This window comes from Rhea pennata, chromosome 25 (genome assembly GCF_028389875.1).
Source record: "Rhea pennata isolate bPtePen1 chromosome 25, bPtePen1.pri, whole genome shotgun sequence".
Lineage (NCBI taxonomy): Eukaryota > Metazoa > Chordata > Aves > Rheiformes > Rheidae > Rhea > Rhea pennata.
Genome location: NC_084687.1, coordinates 1465380 through 1485778, shown reverse-complemented (window position 1 = coordinate 1485778; position 20399 = coordinate 1465380). Strand labels below are relative to the sequence as shown.

The window sequence follows — 20399 nt, the reverse complement described above, 5'->3', positions numbered from 1 at the left end:
TTCTTTTTTTTTTTTTTTTTTTTTTTTTGTTTTTTTTCCCTTTGCCATTTCAGGGAGTAACACAGGATTCAACATCTTGCAGGAAAACTACCGCCTTCAACTCGCTGAAACATCCCCAGCTGTGGTCTGCTTTCGTTGGGAGTATCTGCTCAAAGACTGTTCCCCGGTATAGGAAACAATCCTTCCTTCAAGGCATGTGGGAATACTGAAGATGGCATCCCTGGTACTTCACAAAAATGAGTCCTGCCTTCTGATGTCTTTTCAAGTCCAGACTCCAACATTTGTCTTTTAAGAGGCAGGTTATTAAAAAAAAAAAGGACACAGACCTCTAAGTAGAAGGGGAATACAGAAAATCATCTGCAAAGGAGAAGAATTTCTATGACATTCATGCTGGAGGAGAAATAAATGACACAAAAAGGGCTGCTTTTACCTTTGTTTGCAAGTGTATGTATATGTTTGTGTACATATATTATGTACACATCTATTTGGCTTTGATAGCAATTGCTAATGTAATTTGAGACAAATGATGCAGAAGGTGATACCATCCAACAACAAGGGAAGCCCTCCTAGAAGAAATAGTTATTTCATTCAAAAGCCCTCCTCTCCTTCACGTGGTTTTCAGCCTGACTGAAGATCCAGACCCCTCCCCCCTCCAAAAAAAATGTAATAAATAACAATGAAGGTCATTTTTACACTGTGATCTGGATCACTCATTTATTTAGGTTCATTCAAACATTTAATATTGTCAAATACTAAGAAAAAAAGCAATACAAGTAACTGACTACTTGGAGTGTCTTCCAGCAGCAACTCTTTCAAAAAGTAGCAGTTGAATAACTGAATAAAAAGAAGAAACACTGAATAGCAGCTGGGATGCGATTTTTCTGGAATACATACATTAAAGAGAAAGGAATAGAGCTTGACAGGTTTCAGCGAAAGTGACAAGATTAATTCAAACTCTAGAAAAGCTGTCGGAAGGCAAGAAGTTTAAAGAGTTCAATCTATTTAGAATATCAAAGAGATGGCAAAGATCTATCCTGATTGCAGTTGACAAGTGTTCACATAATGAGAGGATTTATGATAGAATGATCTATCTAACAGGTAAAGGGTATGCAAGATCCTAACACTGTTAGTTGAAGCTAGATGATTTTTAAAGTTTACATGATTTTTAGTTTTATACTGAGCATAATAAAACATCAGATGGAGTATCTATTGCATCTCTAATGGATTTTTTTTAAAACTGGGAATGGATGTCTCTTTCCAATATATGACCTCTAATCCAAAAGTAAAATCAATGCAGGAATCATTGTGTCAAATTTAATCCTGCTGCTACAGGACTGTAAGGGTTATTCTGGTCTGAGCCCTGTGAATCTGGTTTTAGTCCGTTAATTAAAAAGAGGAAGGGAGAAGAAAAGGGAGGCTGTTTTGCAGGCTGAGTTTATCCCTCAAACTCACCAATGCAAGTAGTTAATTGAGTAGCTCCAGTGATCTTCAATATGCCAACAAAATGAAGAAAAGCACATTCCTACATATAGCCAGGGTAATTTCATCCCACATATGTCTGCAGTGATGTGAGCAAGCACAGACTGCTCCATTACAGGCATGTTGTTCAAATTCCAGCCACTATCCAGGTACTCCTGAAAACAGAACAAAACAGCCAGAGGTTCACATAACACGAAGTAGGGGGCAATAAAAGAAAAGTATTTTTCACAATTGAAAAATGTAAGAAACTGGTCAATAACCCCCAAAACCAAAACCTCCAATGCATTTGTTCTTTTCAAAAAATGTTCTCTGACCTGCTTTGTTAAAATGAGATTTTTTTTCTTTTTTCATCTGGAAGTTGCTTATTAACAGATAAATCTGTGGCCTTTAATGTTTCATCACAGCATATTTTATTTCTCTAAAGTGCTGGTATCTTTCTCTTCTTCAAACACTATGCCAAATATTCATATAGAAGAAACACTCTACAATTCAGTTGTGTTTTTTTTTTTTTAACTTTGAACTGAAGAGCCTTATGAAGAGCTGAAATACAAACATGGAGTAAGCTAATAAAGACCTACCTCTTCTTCTGGTCTAAGTTTAAATTTCCCATCTCGAACTGGAAAGCCACTGCCAAACTCCTTTGAAGCAATATCAGCTCCATATTCCACTGTGACATCTTCTTCAATGGTACTAACGAGTCGCCAAAATTCTTTTTCAACCAACTCTGTAGGGACCATCTAGGTATGAGAAGAGAAATATAAACATACAAGGAGTATATGGCTCAGGAATCAGCATCTAAAACGCACATGCATAAAAACTAGCTAAGGGAGAAACTGCCATTAGCTTAAAGCATTTCTCCATTTCAAAATCACTTCAGCAAAAAGTAGTGGTGCAGCAAAAACCTGGTTCTACCTACAACACGCATTCTCTCTGGGTTCTCAGCTAAGGATAATAATTGGAGAATATTCTCTTCCTTAAAAACATTTTTTCAAAAGTGAAAAAGCCACTGGACCGAACAAGAACAAAACAAAACCCTTCAGATTACTGACATGAATCAGAACATCCCATTTTGGATTTCCCTCCCCTCCTCAAGTTATAAATTTGACTAAGCATAAAAAAAAAAAAAAAAGAAATCTACATGATGGCTTCAGGATAAATACATGAACATACATGTACTGGCATGTTAAAATAGTCCGATTTGAATGCGTCTGCCATTTCTCCAAATGTGCGAAGCGTATAGTCTCTTGCTGCTTGTTCAAAACCAAATGCTTCTTGAGGTTTATTACACTCCTGCAATTAATAACATAATTACTATGTTAATAAGATGATCTGCACTCATATTTTACACAGAGGTGTTAATATCACCCCATTTGGCAGGATGAGGAAAGCAGGGCCCAAAATGAAATGACTGCCCCAAGTTGCATGAAGAGTCAGAGGAAGAGTCAGGAAGTGCAGAGAGCCCTAACTATGTTCTTTGTTTAATTCACCAAACCACAATATTTATTAGTAAATCTGAAAAAGCACTAACAGGTTAATAAACCAATGTCATAATTTCTGCTCCCTCTAATATAGCAGAACAGAAAAGCAATGCACAGGCCTCCAAATGGAAACACACCATGAGACTGTACTTTTAAATAGAGAGGGAAGATGGCAATTAAATTCCAAAGTATTCTCTAAAATTGCAGCTATACTAAGGTATATCAACTTTTGGCTCCAGAATATTTAGTGATCCCTTTGCAATTTGAAAAACACTCAATCTTCATTTTAGTTTCACCCTCAACCACCTTGCCTCCACAACTTCAATTAATAACAAATTGAATTTCCAATCGCTAAGATCAAGAAAAGAACACAAACAACATTCAGTCTAACTTGTATGTTTTCTCAAGTTACCTGAGCCAGACACTGGGGACACCTCCAGTCCCCTTTGGGAACATCATGAAGGGGTGGAATTAAACAAAAAGTATGGTAACTGTCATCACAGCCATCACACAACAGGAGACGGTCCTCATCATTACCACTGCCACATAAGAGACATACATACAAATCCACCTGCAATGAAAAATAGCTACAGTGGGGATTTGAGCACTTAAGGTAACTCATGGTGAAAGAGCAGTTTTGTAAGCCAGCTAGCACATTTGACAAAGCTTATTTTTATTTTAATCATTGAAAGGGAAATTAGATAAGCAAATACAAGTTTTTTTAATATCTTGATAAAAGTTTAAATAACCCTCCTTTGAAATTTAATGAAGAACCATAAGAGTTATAAGCCCTTACATGCAGTTTTTTCTAAATGACAAAACACTTGATTTAATATACTTAAGACAGTTTTAATCAGCAGTGCTGTGCTTTTTGGAACTGTATTATAACATTTATCAGTGGCACACATATTCTTTCTCTTGTTGGGTTCTTGGCTCTTAAAATAAGCATGTGTGCACAGGTGTTTCAGTCTCTTCTGAGGCCAACAGTCTGGAGCCTCAGAAGAGATAGAGAGGTTCCTCTTGATGGGAGTGTTCCTCTTTTTCCTAAGAGATATTGGCATTTTTCTTTGGAAAGGAACCAGTTTTCCAGCAAAAACACACACTTTTGGACAGAGGGCAGCTGTGAAAGAATTACGATGAAAGCTTCATGCAGCAGTTACAGAGCTCCAAGGAAAAGATGCAGGACTTCAAATGTGTGGGAAGAACTGTCCATTGGCAATCAGGCACTACAGCTTCATTAGTAACAGCATGGATGACTCTTCTCAAACACAGAACTAGTGAGGACAAGTCAACCTACTTGTGTTCCATTGTTAAAAAAGAAAATTAGAAAAAAAAAGAGGAAATAGAGGATTTTTTTTCTGATCAGGTTTCTAGTATTTGTACATTTCTTTCTTAAAACTCTAATGATAGGTGTAGATTACAAAAAGAACATTTTTAAATTTAAGAAATACTTAGGTGGTAGTGTGGACAGGAAAAATCTCTGTCATTTTTTCCATAGTCAAACTAACACCACTTTGCGTTGTCTTTTCGTCCATGTGTGTGGAGCGGTGGGCAGGGAGAGGTGTTAAGAAGAAGCAATTGAACAACAAAGTTTCCAAGTTAGTAGGGAAATATTGGAGTAAGAGCCAAGTCTGCTGGACAGTTGAGTGCCAGAGTTTGTATTGGAATTCCCTCTGAGATGACGAAGCAATGGGAAAAGACATCAGATCACAGAAGAATCACTTCTGTTTGAACCATTCTTTCAAAATGGCCTACTCTGAGATTGTATTTCAGGACAGAAGACAATTTACTTTAGAAAAAAAGAAACTGAAATATTTTGTTATTTTCAGCTTTATAACAGCATGAAGTTTTAGGGGTATCTGTATTCCAGCAGGCCTAGACACACTGTTTTGTCTCAACCATAGGGTTACATGAAAGATATCAGAGAATCCTTAACATGAAAAAAATTCCCCTAAGTTTCATTACATATCCAAGAGAAATGTAGAAAAACCTGCTCTCAATACGAAGCATGACGAACGCAGGGCATACTCACAGCGTTAGTGGGTTTTTTAGACCGGACTTTGGATTTGTCTTTCTCTGGCACCCCAGTGTGTTCTCTCTTCTCAGGAAGTTTCACTGTGCTATGCATTTCCTTTTCTGGAAAAAACAGAAAAAAAAAAAAAAAAAGCTCAGCATTACTTAATATTATTTGCTTTATTTGTATTACTTGTCGCATTGCTTTATTTGTTGTTACCTTCTGAATTACTTGTTATCCCAAACACACTGGTAACATCTCTCTTTGAAAGGGGATTTATTACAGCTAAAGTTTGAACTAAGAACACCCACAGTGGAGGTAAGCTGAGAAACTGTTTTGAACTCTCAAAGTTTATTAGGTATGCACAGAGATGGCCAAAGGTGCCTGATTTCATGATGGTAATACAATGTTAACATCAACTGTTTCAGTTAATGTAAGGCAAGATTTGAACATCTGCAATATGCCAGTATTATCAGACCAACCAAGCATGCTATCATGTTGGCAGTGGGTATTTTGCAATTTTTGTATTTATAATTTTAAAATAATTGAAATTGCTGTAGCCCACATTTTTTGGAGGGGATATTTTAAGTACTCAGAAAGACTACTCATCTTCATAACCTAAGATTTGCTCATATATGGTGTTAACAAACGTGCCTGAATTACTTCAACAGTTGTACTGTAGCATATGACATGAAGACATGAAACAACACTACAGCTTCCTGTGATGATCCTTACACATCAATTTCTTGCAGTAGTAACTTTTACAAAAAGGTTTCATCAAAGATAAGCATGCAGCAGAAGTCACCCTGGGAAAGGAATCAGTTCCACTATTCTTTTATAATCCTACCATCCTCTCCCATTGCCCCTTAGGAATCAAAATGACATGTTCCTCAAAATATCGTAACTGTCCTCATTTTACTAGCAACAGTCTAGCAACATTTACTAAGTAGTAAAGCACTATGATAACTAGAATTGCAAAAATAAGGCATGCTATCACAGACAACGTCTGTGTGACAGCATCTGTTCTCTTCTATTAAGTTGTCTTCTGGTAACAAACATGCTACTAATGATGTATCAAGATAAACAGAGAAGCAAATATTTTTCAAGCACTGGCTGAACACTCAAGCACGCTCAAATTCCAAACATGCAGCTTCTCGTGACTCAAGTCTATCCATGTAGCAAGCGATTTTCTAGCAACTACCTGAAACTTTATAAATCAACATTATATCTATCAAGAAGGTGGTAATTAGAAGAGGGCCTTGACATCTATTAGGCCTTATTGGACAGTAAATAGATAGCTTGCTCATATACCTTTGATTTCTGGAACTGACTTTCACATGAAAGTTGTTTAATTAATTAATTAATTGTAACATTAATTAATGTTGCTACCCAAGTCATCATTCCTGAACTACCACTCCACCCCAGCCTCCATACAGCAGAGTGCAGAGAATCCCAGGTCTTTGGTGTTCAAGAAACAGGCATCCTCAAGCTTCCAGCAAACTAAAGACTTCTACATTTGGATATGAAACAATCTAAAACACTTCTTGAACTCCAAGAAGCTAATGAAGATATTATGGAAAAAGAATGTACACATCTATCAGAAATTTAATCATTAAAGATGGTCTAAATTATTTCCCTTCTACTCTTCAGGATTTAAAAAAAAAAAAAAAAAAAAAGAGAATTATCAAACAAAAAGTTCACAATCTATAGGTAAATTCTTGAAAATATTGAGTTTGAATGAAGCAGAAGACTGGCAAACTGCTCAGACAATGTTAATAATTAACATAACTATAAATAGTTCTCGTATTTATTTCGCCAAATTGATTATCAACAATGTTACTCTTCAATTTGATGTCATTAAACCACTCTTCTCAGCACAAAATTAATTCATTTCTTTAAAAAAAGACAGATAATAACAGATGTGGGATTATTAACAGCAGCATTTAATCTGATTTAAAAATCAGAAGTAATACGTGAATTTAATAGTAAATTCACAACATAGTTTATCACTCATAAAACCAAAAAAAAATTTTTTTTGAAGACACAGAATGCCTTCACAATTAATACATATTTTGAAAATGAAGTTAAGAAAACTATCTTAAGATACTTTGAATTGTTCCAACTGTTAAATTTATTTCTGGTCTTAAAATGGGTTTGCAATAAGTAACAGAAATTGCCTTCACATTTTGTTTCATGCCTTACTTGCCACTCACCATTTTCACACTTTGGAGGTGCACATCCCATTCTACGTCTTAGATTATGAGTTTTGACTTCTGAAGGTTCAGATTCAGTTTTAATACTGGTGGCCTTAAAAAAAATATATAAATAACATAAATAAAAATCAGCAACAGACTTAAATGGAACAGTTTGGTTTTATATTAGTGTCTGGGGAACTTAACTGCCATTTAAACTCACGGCTGCATAGGCAACTTATGGATCTAGATTTTGGGGACTTACTAGCCTACTCAAAACACCAAAAGCTTCCAGAAAGCTAGTAATTTCATGCAATGCTCCAGGAGAGGCTGCACATGCAAACAAATCCAACCTGCACTCAACTCCTTCCACTCTTCTGAGCTGCTCTGGCTCTGAAGAAGGGAAAAAGCTGGCTATGTTCAACACTCAAAGCCATAGCAAGAGAGACTTAAGATCTGAATATGACTCTGCAAGTCTCTACAGGGAAGTACATTTGGTGGCAGACCCTTCAAGGCTTTAAAATGCACTTCTCAATACTTTCTAAAATGCACTTCTCAATACTTTCAATAACTGAGAGATGAACAAAATGAAAAAAAAATGCAATTTTGACTTCCAAGTTCAAAATGTATTTCTGGAAACAACTCTTAATTCACTCCAACTAATGCCAAGAGAAGACAGCCAAGGTGCATCAGGTTCACAGAACAAGCAGATATTAGACATGCTCAAACATTTCACTTCATTAAGGTACAATGGTGGTCTTCAAACTCACAACCTGACTTTTTCTATGGAAAAGCCAGGCGCATTTGTAAGTCAGAAGAAAATTTTTGAAGATTTTGCTTATACTTGCTTAAAGAACCATTTTATAATTATGATTTGATAAATCTAAAAAGGCACCCTGAATTTCAATGATACTTGTATTTAAACTATTAAAAGAAAAGAAAAGAAAAAAAACATTCAGACTGCAGAGAGGAATGACACAGTGGAACAATCTGGAGAGGTCTGAAAGGAAGGCCTAAAAAAAACCTGTGCTAATAATGACACCATGTTTTTTTTTTTTTTTAACTTAAGGAAAGATGATCTCACTGGAACTTGAAAAGCAGCAAAGCTGCTGCTTGTCTTGGGGCTTTCGTAACATTTTATTTTACTCTTCAGAAGCAGTATATACTCAGGTTCTTTAAGTTGATGTTTGTGGAGCTGTCAACAGGGAATGATGTTTCCATTTGATTGTAATATTTCTCTGCTGAAGCAACAATTCTCAAATCCCTCAGAGTAAAGATGGGTCTCTTCAACGTCATACTTTTTAAACCTAATTTCCTAAGGAATGGATGTCGTGCAACCACCCTCTTGCTGCTCACGCATGTTCATCAACTTCTGTCACCCCCACGTAATATGTGGACTTGGTGGTCCAACTTGAGAAGAGTACTTTCCAGCCTGAATTCATCACCAGGGGTTTATTCTATTTTGTAGCTTTTTATCTCAAGCTTTTTTGCATTTTTTTTCCTTCCTCCAGAGATGGCTTTTGTATCATTACCCCTTCACCTTTCCACCTTTTTTGTTTTCTTTGTCCAAATCATCGTCTTCAAGGGAATAGGTAGAAGCCCTATTGCATAAGATATGCCAAAAAATGCTGGTCAAAATATTTAGTAATACACAAGTTTGCCTAGATCCTCATCAAACGCAGTAAGAGATGCCTAACATTTTACATTTGTAATGTCCAAGATTTATATCTTGGATATTTTATGTGAAGCCTGTATTTAGCTTCACAATAGTGTGTTTTTGTTTTTTTTTCCCCAGCCTCCATTCCTGAGCCTATCGTATGTAAAGTAAACCCTTCAGGTCACTTACCTTCCACATAATACACTATAATAACTGGAAAAAAAGATCTCTCTTTTACGGAATCTCTCGGGTAGTTTTTCCTCCAGTGTCTGCCAGATATTTTTATCCTATCCATTCATCTCACTTTGCTTCCCCACCATTGTTGCAGTCTTTTATGCTGATCTTTTCTACACCAAGCATCTAAATTCTTTGCATTTCAAAGAATGCCAGGCTATCACTGGCATTGCCCCTTTCCTTTTTAGTTACGAACAATTTCTTTTAGACATTTACTCAATGTGTAGCAAAGGACACAGTAAAACTGTATGCATTTTACAACTGCAAAGAAAAACTTGTATCACAGCCTGTATTTTTCCTGATAAGAATAATTTACTGGGCTTTCCTAAGGTTTACTCATTTTAAAGGCTTGTAAGAGATGGTTTGTCTTCAAAAAGCGGGCAATCTGAAATGTGTAAACAGAATGACCTCAGACTTTACAACTTAAAGACACTGACAAATTCTTGTATATTTAGTTAGAGTAAGAAGTTGAGATATGTTAACCAAATACATGACTGCTCTACAACCAAGCCAGTGTAAAAATCAAATGAGTTAAGCTTAAATGAAGAACAAAGGGCACTTAATCAACATAGCTGGCTTTTGACTGAAACAGAAGTACTCCCATAACCTATTAACCTTAAATGCTACACCTTTTCCTAAAGCAAGTCCCCTTAATTCAGCCTCTGGTCTGTATGTTTCAATTCTATTTTTAATTGAGTGTTTTCTTCCCACAAAATCACTTTAAATGCATGACAGCAGTCATGCTCAGGGAAGGAAGAGAGCACCTAACACAGTTCGACATTCTGTCTAACTACAAGCAGGCAGTGTTCATGGAAATGACAAAACTGAGTGTCCTTTGTTAGCTCGCGGCATCCAACAGCACCATCATCGATCAAACATCTAAAATTTTAGTAAATATTTCCCATGCCTTTTAAAGGAAACTTGAGAAGTCACGTCTTTCAATCACAAACAGATACTTCATATGGAAAATTTCAGTTCAAACCACTGAGGTTTTCTCAGAATTATAAACGTACTTTTAACAGGCTCTTCTAGTGGAAAAGCTTTAGAAAACCTTAATTATAACTGTTGTAACTAAATATAACTAAAAATAGTTATGCACAGCATTTGCAACAACTAAGTTGTACTACTTTGTAGTAAGAAATATTGAGATTAGAACAATGAGAGTTTAACTGAAATCCTGAAATTATTTTAAATACAAATCTGGATTACAAACATGAAAAGGGTCAATCATGATCTTCCTAACTCATGACATCACCACCAGTAAGACTGTGGCTTTGGAATAAGCCTCCTCTACTCTTCATTTTTTCAAACAAAAGAAAAACTAAAGTCTCTGAAGTTTGGGAAGATGGAAATCACAGTGGAACAGTGATCCAGCAACAGAGAGAGGACACGTAATCTAGGACATGTTTTCACAGGAGAAGTGTATGTAAAACAGTAAATTTTATCCTCAGCCAAATAAATATTATTTCTTAAGCATATGTAAGATTGTAGATTTTACAAAATTGTACTGACTTAATGTTACACATATTTTCTCATATTTCACTGTGAAAGTAACTCAAAGCATTGAAACGCAGAGTATCAAAAATGAAATAAAACAATGCCAAATTTATACCAAAAACCTCCTCTAAAGTCTGTCTTCAGTTCATGAAAGGTTTACAGAACTCTTCCAACACATTTAAAAAAAATGACTCCGGTTCATTGGCTGTCATATGAGGAAATTACAAAGATCAAAACAAGATAAGCTTCATTTCTAGAATTTCTCACCTGTATTTTAATCTATGCTATTTGCCCTATGTTATTTGTAATTATGCTAAAAATATAATAATATCATATACAGTCATATCTAATGTATAAGTGGAACAGCTTCAGTAGAAGAACCTCTCAGAACTACCCACCTCAGTAATGCACTTTCTGAAACTATCAAACATATCTTGCCATATGCATATAAATATTTAGGTATACTTAACAAAAAAAAAAAAAAATTAGTAGTTACTCTACATATACATTTAGTGATCTGACCCAAACAAAGACAATTTATCTCACCTCTGCTCTCAGGCGTTTTGCTCGACGAGCAGGTGGACAAGTTTCAGATGGCTGAACAGACTGTCTCTGTGGAATATCATGGGGCTTATATTCCTTGTCCTTTGTGTCACTGGTGAGGTCTGGTTTCTGCAAACACTGGAGAGACAAAATTCAATTACTTGATTCCTGTATCCACTTTTGATACAAGCTCTGCATAGAGCAGTCTCCTCCTAATACGGAAGGATGCAGAGTGGGCTTTAATGTTTACTGCACTGAATTAACAGAAATAGTTAATATTAATGACAGTTGTAACATTACCTATTTAAACACGCAAATCACAAAATCAGTATTTTCTGCCATTTTAGTGAATGCTGTAGTCACAATAAAGGATCTTATATAAAGCTGAAATCATCATTTTAACTTTATTAACAACAAACATTTCTGTTCCACTACTCATCAAAATAAAATGAGTTGCAAAACAGTATAAAAAGCAGACAATCTTTCATCATAAGTCTTTCTGCTTTTCTCTCAGTTCCACCTATATAGTACTTCAGCTGCCCATAAAATGGGGAACTCCCCTGAGCGACTATAGTATTTCATTAGCTTCAATTCTTCAGTAGATGATCCTTTCGGAGAATATATCAATAGCATACTAGAAACTGTTGCAATGTCCTCAGGTTGCATTGCTGTAATACTAACATACAGAGCAATATAAAAGTGAATTACAACCTATCAGAAATCTCTGCTTTAACTGAAACACAATCTTGTCTGAAGAACATTTCAGAAGTTAAGTTCTTTATATATTTCAGAGAGGATAATACTGCTGGTGTATGAAATTGAGGGCAGAAGGGAAGAGAAGGATGGAAGAACAGCTTTACTTCCTTCAAGTCACTGAGTAAGAACATTTCTATTAACTGCTGAAAACTGTGCATGCATTTGGCAAGAAATATCATGATTATCGACAATTTTAAGTTTGTCAGACTGACAACATATAGTAACAAGACACAAAAACGTAATAATTTTTAATGAGTGAGCAAAGTATCCTAAAGAAACATGAAATCCTAGGTTGCCATAAAGCATTCCAAGTGAATTGCTAGATCCACATTTCCTCAGTTCTATTAAGCTGTTTCCATTATAAGTTTTTCCCCACGAACAGAGAAACAGGACATGAATTGCCAGAGTACGATTACAGTAGCATAAGGATGGATGTTCTGTAGACAACATGAAAATCAAACTTACAGAAACAAATGATAGACAGAAGGAGTGGCAGAAGAGGAGGAAAATGTGTAGTGAAGACAGTAAGACAGTAAGACCAAGGAATTCTCATTCCTTAAATCGTGTCCTCACGTGAAATCTGAACCTTTCGCTAAAAGGTTTCTGCTTCCCCTGGAAACAGAGATCCTTGAAAGCAAGTATGTAAAAGGTAAATAGAGCTTTTCCTAAATAAAGGAATAATGAAACCTGGAAAGAGAAACAACAAATGACATAACTTGTTTCATTTCAGCAAAGTGCCCAAGCAAAAAAAGAACATTATTCACTGAAGAAAAAAACCCAGAAGACATTCCTTAAACATTGAGGCTCCAACAGCTACTTAAGCAGGCACATTCCCCAGTGCCTCAGGAACCTGAAGGCAAAGCGGTACCATGAAATGGTTTTTATTTAACATTTTCAAGTGTACATAAAAGAATTAGAAGTTTAGATCCTGTCTTAAGGATGAAAATTCTGAACCTCTGTTACTCCTAGACTGACTTGATCAATTGTAAGCACGCATCTTTAACTAAGGGTGATACTGACTGCTATTTTCTTCAGTGTTTTCCTCTCCCAACCAGTATAACCTTTTTGGAAAGGGGAAACATCAATCAGTACTTACTCTAGCATAAGCTGATCTTACGGACTGTGATCTAGCTTGTGATCATGATCTCATTATATTCTGTGGAGATGGTTGCAAATACAGTCCTTGGTCTCCAAAAGGCACAAAGGTGGTTAAAATTCCTTCAGCTGAAATCACCAAGAACAGCTTCTTCACCATGCAGCAAAAGGAAACTGCTGCAACACTCGCAAGGCCTCCAAGATGCCAAAGGATGGAGAACATAGAGCAATCTTCTACAGGAATACAGTTCACCTCCTGTAGCTTTACAGGCTTACAAGGTAGTCATTTACATGCAAGCCAATCATCCGGGCTCCTCAAATATTCAGAGAAAAACGGGAACTTGAAGAGGGCTACTAATTTACCCCTACTGCATTCCACTTTAGGGTAATAAGTGCTTATTCTCTCTTCTGGTGATAAATCCTCCCAGAGAACCAGCTCCCACAGGACATCTTTTAAGGATATACACATATAAATTTGGACAGGTGGATCCCACTCAGGACCTTAAAGCCTTAGTTTGGAAAGTTTCATATCTAACCCACACCAAAGAGATCAGATGGAAAATTACCAAACTGGTTAGATTCACTGAAAAGCAAACCACCACAAGACAAACCCTAACCCCCCGAACTGTAATGAATTTGGAATAACACAAACATCTGGGCAACATACCACAGTTTTGACACAAGATTCTGGGCACCTCAGCCTAACTTCAGCATATTTCTTTCAAACGTTACCATTTAAACTATCCCAAGCATACATGGTACAACCCATCAACTACATGAAGGGCAACATTTATCCCTCTCTACATACAGTGATTCTGTAGTAATCATACTCAGGATTACAAATGGTTAAGCATATAAGCAATGCACAGAAAGTAAGATCAGTATCCCAATTGGTCTTCTGCAACTACCCTTGAGTAATACACCCAAGATCCATCTTAGTCTAGTATTTTAAGATAAGAATAAAATAACTTTATAGGTGCAGAGAGCTTCTCTGAGTATTAGAAACTGTCTGGCTTGCATCAGTTTTGCTGTTTGACTGAAGTATTAATACAAGGGCTTTAATCAAAATATACTGCCTGTTCATCTCCAAACAGCTCCAAATAGCTTCACTATTTTAGTATGCATATAGAAATATCTCCAGCTGGGATATTTGCCAAAATTACTCCTGAAGCTATTTTAACATGTATTTAAGTCATGCATAAACAATTAATGCTCTATACAGATCTGAACAAGATTTAAGCTATGGCATAGTCATCAGGGGAAACTACATCATTCTGTATTTTTCTTTTTGCAGAGAAGTCGTCCATGGATATTGCAAGTACTACCAATTAAAAATATTGGGTGAGTGCAAGCACTAATCTTTTATGGATGATGATTCTGGCTGCATGAAGAAATTCTCTCAAAAGGCTTGTTGAAATATCAAAAGATGGAAACACACATCTGAAACTGACAGCTGTCAAATCCAATAGCTGTATCTTCTCCAAAAACAAAAATCACAGATGCTCATATTCCCAGTAAAGCATCGAACAGACGTACAATAAGATGGACACCTACACAAGAAGCATCTGGGAAAGCACCACTTATTGGGAACACATGGAATAAAGCCAGAAAGATCTCAAATGAGTTGCTTCCTCAAAAATGTACTGCAAAACAAACTCAGTTGGAGGACAACATTCGCAGGAAGCAGGGGGCGGGGGGGAGAAAAGGAAAGTCAAACCTTAGCACGAAAAATGTTCTAAACCCAACATATTTCTGTGGGTTCTCTCAGTTCATTGAAAAAAATACATGAATACCACATACAGGAGGAAAATATTCTAACAGCTTTAGGGGCAGGGGCTTAAAAAATGAGCTTAAACACACCTTTTTCATAACTGCACGATCCACTAAACACATCAGTTTGGAACAAATGCCCATTGCAAGAGAGAGCTTGGAATGTCACATTTAAAAAGCAGTGTGACCTCACCAAATGAGATCACAAACAGCAATCTGAGAATGCTTTTCCCTTCTAAAAGCATCCTTTACTGAGCAAACTCTGAATGTAAACATCAACTGCATGCAAGAGACTTGCATGGTGGACCTACCTTTTCAAGAAAGTCTGTGATACCAATTAAATGTTTTAGAAACTTTATTTAGATCTTTTTCTGTGTAACTGCACCTCGAAAATAGAAGAGCAAAGGTAGATGTCACAAAACACCACCTTCAAAAAAAAAAAATCCACCATTTTCACAACTAATAAAAATGTAAACTTTTCAATGAAATGTCTTCATAAAATGATATTGCTTTTCATTGTTTAACATGAATATACCTGAGGCAACATAAAATACTCTTGGAAAGTATGAAGACTTATGTTCAAACAGATTTTGTTCTTATTCTTCATTTGTAAAGCATCTAAAGCTACACAAATTACTTATTTTAAGAGTTTGCAAAACACAGCCATTCTTCTCTGTAAAGTAATGCTCAATAGTGAAGTAAAAAGCTTTCAAAAACCTTTCTTGACTTATGTCAAACGCCCCTTCATTTTTGTAGCTTTATATAAAAGGCTAGTGCTGTTTTCTGTACATAAATAATTTTGTTACATGATGAAAAACTTTTTGTTTAAAAAAGGTCAACACTCCTCTTTTTAAGAGAGTATCATTGTAGGATTGTTTCAAATACATAAAAAGGGATATTGGCAAGTGCAACCAAACTCAGTTTTCCAAATAAATGACTGTTGCTTTATATGAAAAATCCAGTTCTTGATCAGAGATTACTTTGCTTCCACCCTCACTCAACCCTAAATTTTGTTTTAATGACCAAATGTTAAGCAGAAAGCACAAAGATTTGTGCTTTGGAGAACTCAGATGCCATACTATTAACTACATTACAACATTCATGAAGTATTCTCAAGATGAATGTCCTTAGTGAAAATGAGATGACTAATTGCTACAAAATTACTAAGGTTTGATATAGTCCATCAGTTGCCCTGTGTACATGTGATAAAGATCCATAGCAGACTTATTCTATCAGAAAGATGGATGGACAATGGTTTGTGAACATAGTAATATTCTGCATTAGATAAAACAGCACTGAGGTATTCATTACAGAATGTCTGAATATCAATTACCATGAGGTTTCTGTACGCTGTAGGAGAAAATACAAATAGGCAGAATTCAAACCAGTCAGTAAGAGGTTACCCTCAAAGAGTCTAGATTAAGGAAGTTCTGAAACCTTTATGTTTAATAAGAGTTTACCTGTGGATATCTAAAATGCTTGTATCATCATCATTCTTTCACCTGCATGCTATAAAACTTAAAACACAGTCTTTGTAAATGTTCCACCAATAAAAGAAAAAACATGCTGGCTGCTACATTAGTTGTTTTTTAGCTAGCTCCAAGACTTACCAATAGGCTAGCTCCAGACTGAAATAAGTTGTAAGGATAGAGAATACGTTCGTAATGTGCACGGATGTGCGAACCCACTGCTTTGCCAGGAGCAAATCCCATTCTGGTGGCTATCTTGGTCCATTTTCTCTCTTTGCAAACTACATCAAATCCTCCTTCTTCTGCAACTAGCTATAAAGAGAAAACAGACAGGTTGCATATTTAATACTAAAGTGACCAGCGTTTAAGAACAGAATTGCTATCTTAAAAGAAAATGAAAACACCACAACACCTGCTATTTTAAGCCAGCACAATATAGGTTTTCTTAAAAAATGTGAAAGTTGTTCAAAATCCATAACCTGAGTATATAACCTACACAGAAAGCATAAAGTTCTTTGAATTACCCTACAAGTCAGCATCAGTATTAGATGACCAAAAGTAATTCAGTCTACTTCTGAGAATTTGAGGTTGCAATTTGTCACTCTAATTTGTATTCCAACAACTACTTTTTTGCACAGTATAACTGGTTCCTCTCACGGGGCATATACTATGAAATAGGCTCAAAATCCATCAAATAAAATCTATTCTAAACATAAAGGAAAAGAGAGAACATATCCTTAGAGTCAGTGAATCTTATCTCTTGCTTTCAGATTATGTAATCTCATCCAGAAACAAACTTCATCCTAAAGGTAATTTGGGTTTTTTGCTTCACAAACCAGAAAAGCTGTTCTTCACTGCCCTCATTGTTCAGAGGCTTCCTCCAATGCAGCCTAAGTTTTCTCCTGATCAGTTTGTATCCAAGTTCAACTTTAAAAAGCAGTTGGAAATGTGATCTGATCTCCAAGGTCACAAGAAAACCCACACTATATTACATTTCCTATTATTTTGTGTTGCATTAGCTATGTTAGGTCAAATAAAATTTTTTCTAGCTTAGATATACCCCAAAATCTCCCTTAAACAACTGTGAAATCATCCCAGAAACAAAAGAGAACAGAACATCTTTTTAATAAGAGTTTCTCCCTTGTAATGACAACCTTACCCTATTAAGTTGAAATAAATCTAAGATCTTCCTCTCCACATGTGGAATTTTCAGCGTGCATCCTTGAAGTTCCCAAAACTTTGCAATCTGGTCCAGGAAATTCAGCTTTACACGGGTCTGAGCCTGGAAAAAGAAGAGTGAACTGCATACTGAATGCAGATTAAGCTCCTGTTTCCCTGTGTTTACGTTACAGCCTCAGTTGCCTGCCTGGCTTTTCCCCTCTATAAGCATAGCTTTGCATTTTTTTCTCCATGTCAACCCACATGCAGAAGAAAAAGAAAATCCATACAGATACCATCTGTCTTTCTTCAAGTCACTTATTGTTAACTTTCTGTACTGCATTTATAAAAGTACTATCTGAGAATGGGCATGCAGTCAGTTATTACTGTGAAAAACCACCTAAACATCAGTAACTCAGTTTCTGATGAAGTATTTTTGTCATCCTTTTCACTCTTAAATACATTTGTTTCATTTTTGTGGATATAAACTGGTCAGGGCAGGGAAAGACAACCATGCTACACTTGTATAGTACTTCACACAGTAAGATTAGGTTCTAATTGGGCTGTCAGTGCATTAAAGAGTAGTAGCTTAGACTTAAATCTTATCACATTTCAGTGTCATCACATTTTTCTATTCTTAAGATAAACAAAGGGCATACTGGTCTATACACCAGACCAGTTTGTTCTTAAACTCCAGAAAGCTCTAAGCCAGCTTGTGCCCACAGAAACATATGACCCCAGCATTCTTAGTTCTTACCGTGGCACTTCACATAGTCATATGAGGATTTAAAAAAGCCAATATCCCCTCCTATGTGAAAAATCAGGCAGGCAAATAGTTCCCATCATTTCAGTTCTTATCAGCAATGAGTAAACAGGACTCCTTGCTAATCCCTTCTTCTTCTAGTCCAAATTCATGAAAGCAGTGAATGAAAGTGCTGGCTAACAGCAGATTGCAGACTCACTGAATTCAGATTCTGTAGCTGTTTCTTCCAAATGGCTTCTTATCTTTAAAGCAATTTGTAAATGTTTAATCTTTTCTACTTTTAGAAGATGCTGTAGATGGGCAAAATGCAGACACAAATGATAACACTTGAGATTTGAATGTAATAACTTACAAGCACTTCTGTGTAGAAACGGCCTGAATTTTATTCCTTTAATGAGCATTAACTTAAGTTTTTATGCCTGTTATTTTTTTAGTCAATTCTAAAAAATTTAATTTCTGTGTGCTAATTTAAGATTGATTTTCAGAGGTACAGAGTGGTGTCAACTGAAGTTAGCAGGAGCTCATGGTAAATGAACTGAAAAAAAAATCACTCGTCTTTTAAAAAACTGTTAAGAAATGTTTAGCTTTACAGTTTACCTCCAGTTCATTGAGTCTCTGAATCCTTGGAGTAAAGTGAAGCTTATCAACATCACATGCAAATGGAGGCTGCCAGTCCTGGAAAAAAAAAAAAAAAAAAAAAAAAAAAAAGAAGAGCTTCCATCAAAAGACCAGGAAAGGAGACACAACTTCTCTGTGTTCCATTCAAAAATTAGGTAAGCCTGAAATTGGAGTAAGGCTAATCCAAAACAGGCAGTGGAAAAGAGCATGGGAGTGGTCTTTGCGGGTTGCAAACCTTCCTTAGCACCAAAAGGTACAACATATGCCCTACTACAATGGGATAACGATCACAGCTATATGGCTGCACAGCACCTTCCCTTAGGTGAGGGCTGCATCTCATCCTGCCACCAATTTCACTCCCTCTATGTTTCCAACTTTGGTGAGGTCTGTTCTTTTTTCCCACATTACTTGATATTGAAAAATCATAAAAAGTAGAAAAAACAAAGTATCTTTGCACTAGCTCCTGAAACGTCATTGTCCACCTCTTAAATATTTCCAGTGTGTCTTTAAAATAAAGATACTGAAATAATAAAATTCGTAACATTTTGAAACTAAAGAACTGACCTCAGACATAAGCCTTCAATTAAACACCAAGTTATTTCATCTTCTTCCTACACACACTCAACAGCAAAAAGCAAGGCACATGGTAGTTGCCCCAGCCTCACAAATAAAATTTACTGCAAAGATCACAATTAACTGCAACGTGTCACTTATTTTAATAAATTCAATACTCTTACTATGTGAAACACAGAAAAAGAAATTTCATAAACTGTGATCCAAACTGTAATGTTTGCTTTGAGTGGGAAGGCAATCATCTGGTATCAGAGACTTTACACACTCATGAAGGACACATGCAACAGTTAACTCTCATAACTGATAGTCTCAGGAAACAGTAGCTACGCTAAAAACAATTTAAAAAGTTTATTTTCCTAATTCCTTGTCTGCAAACATTCAGGAACAGCTGGAACATGACCAATGGAAAGAAGATTATTATTACTTCGACATCATACCTGCATCTGGTAGTGTTATTTATAAATAAGGCTATAAAGCAATTTGATCTTTCACATCTCTGACACCTGTCACATGCAGTTGGTTTGGCAAAATGGTGTTTCACCAAAACAAATTAGTTTTGATTTAAACTTGTTAGCAATTTATTTCATATAAAGCAACCTTTTTATTACTAATTACCAAGTGAAGATAACATGCATGAGAGCTACTGATAGCAGAGTAAGACAGCAGAGCCTTCTACTTAGAAAGAAAAGAACCTTTCCTCAATGACAGTGGGCTAAACCAATTGAAATAAAATCAGCATCACAAGCAGAATATTTGTTATTTTAACAGAAATACTTAACATGAAGAGTGGTTGTTGTCGAAAACAACCATAACAGATGTGCAAAGCAATTACGTACAAACATTTGGGCTCAATTTGGTACTGTGACGCAAGAAGCCTGCTGCAGATCCAGGAATTTTCAAAACTAGAGAGAACAAACTTAAGAATCACGGAGAGTGTGGAAAACCTGAAGGGCAAAGATGAACAATGATACATGCTTTTTATCCAAGATACGGTAACTAATTTAGAGATTTGGATTAGTCGTAAAAGATTTCTGCTCCTACCAGGCATTTGCAGCACATCAAGGCTTGGCAAGGTCAGGTTAAAACTAAAATTCAAAACGGAA

At 36.0% G+C, this 20399-nt stretch overlaps 1 protein-coding gene across 2 annotated transcripts in view; it reads right to left on the bottom strand.

Annotated features, from left to right (window-relative positions):
* Positions 1-20399, bottom strand: part of KDM5B (lysine demethylase 5B) — a 59581-nt gene that overhangs the window by 28293 nt on the left and 10889 nt on the right. For both annotated transcript variants that reach the window (XM_062594941.1, XM_062594942.1), the window contains exons 2-11: positions 18703-18780; positions 17344-17466; positions 16326-16496; positions 11098-11232; positions 7185-7278; positions 4990-5093; positions 3370-3528; positions 2650-2769; positions 2058-2216; positions 1453-1634 (exon numbers count right to left, since the gene is read on the bottom strand). In XM_062594941.1, coding sequence (XP_062450925.1) covers positions 1453-1634; positions 2058-2216; positions 2650-2769; positions 3370-3528; positions 4990-5093; positions 7185-7278; positions 11098-11232; positions 16326-16496; positions 17344-17466; positions 18703-18780 — 1325 coding nt within the window. The remainder of the gene's footprint in view (positions 1-1452; positions 1635-2057; positions 2217-2649; positions 2770-3369; positions 3529-4989; positions 5094-7184; positions 7279-11097; positions 11233-16325; positions 16497-17343; positions 17467-18702; positions 18781-20399) is intronic.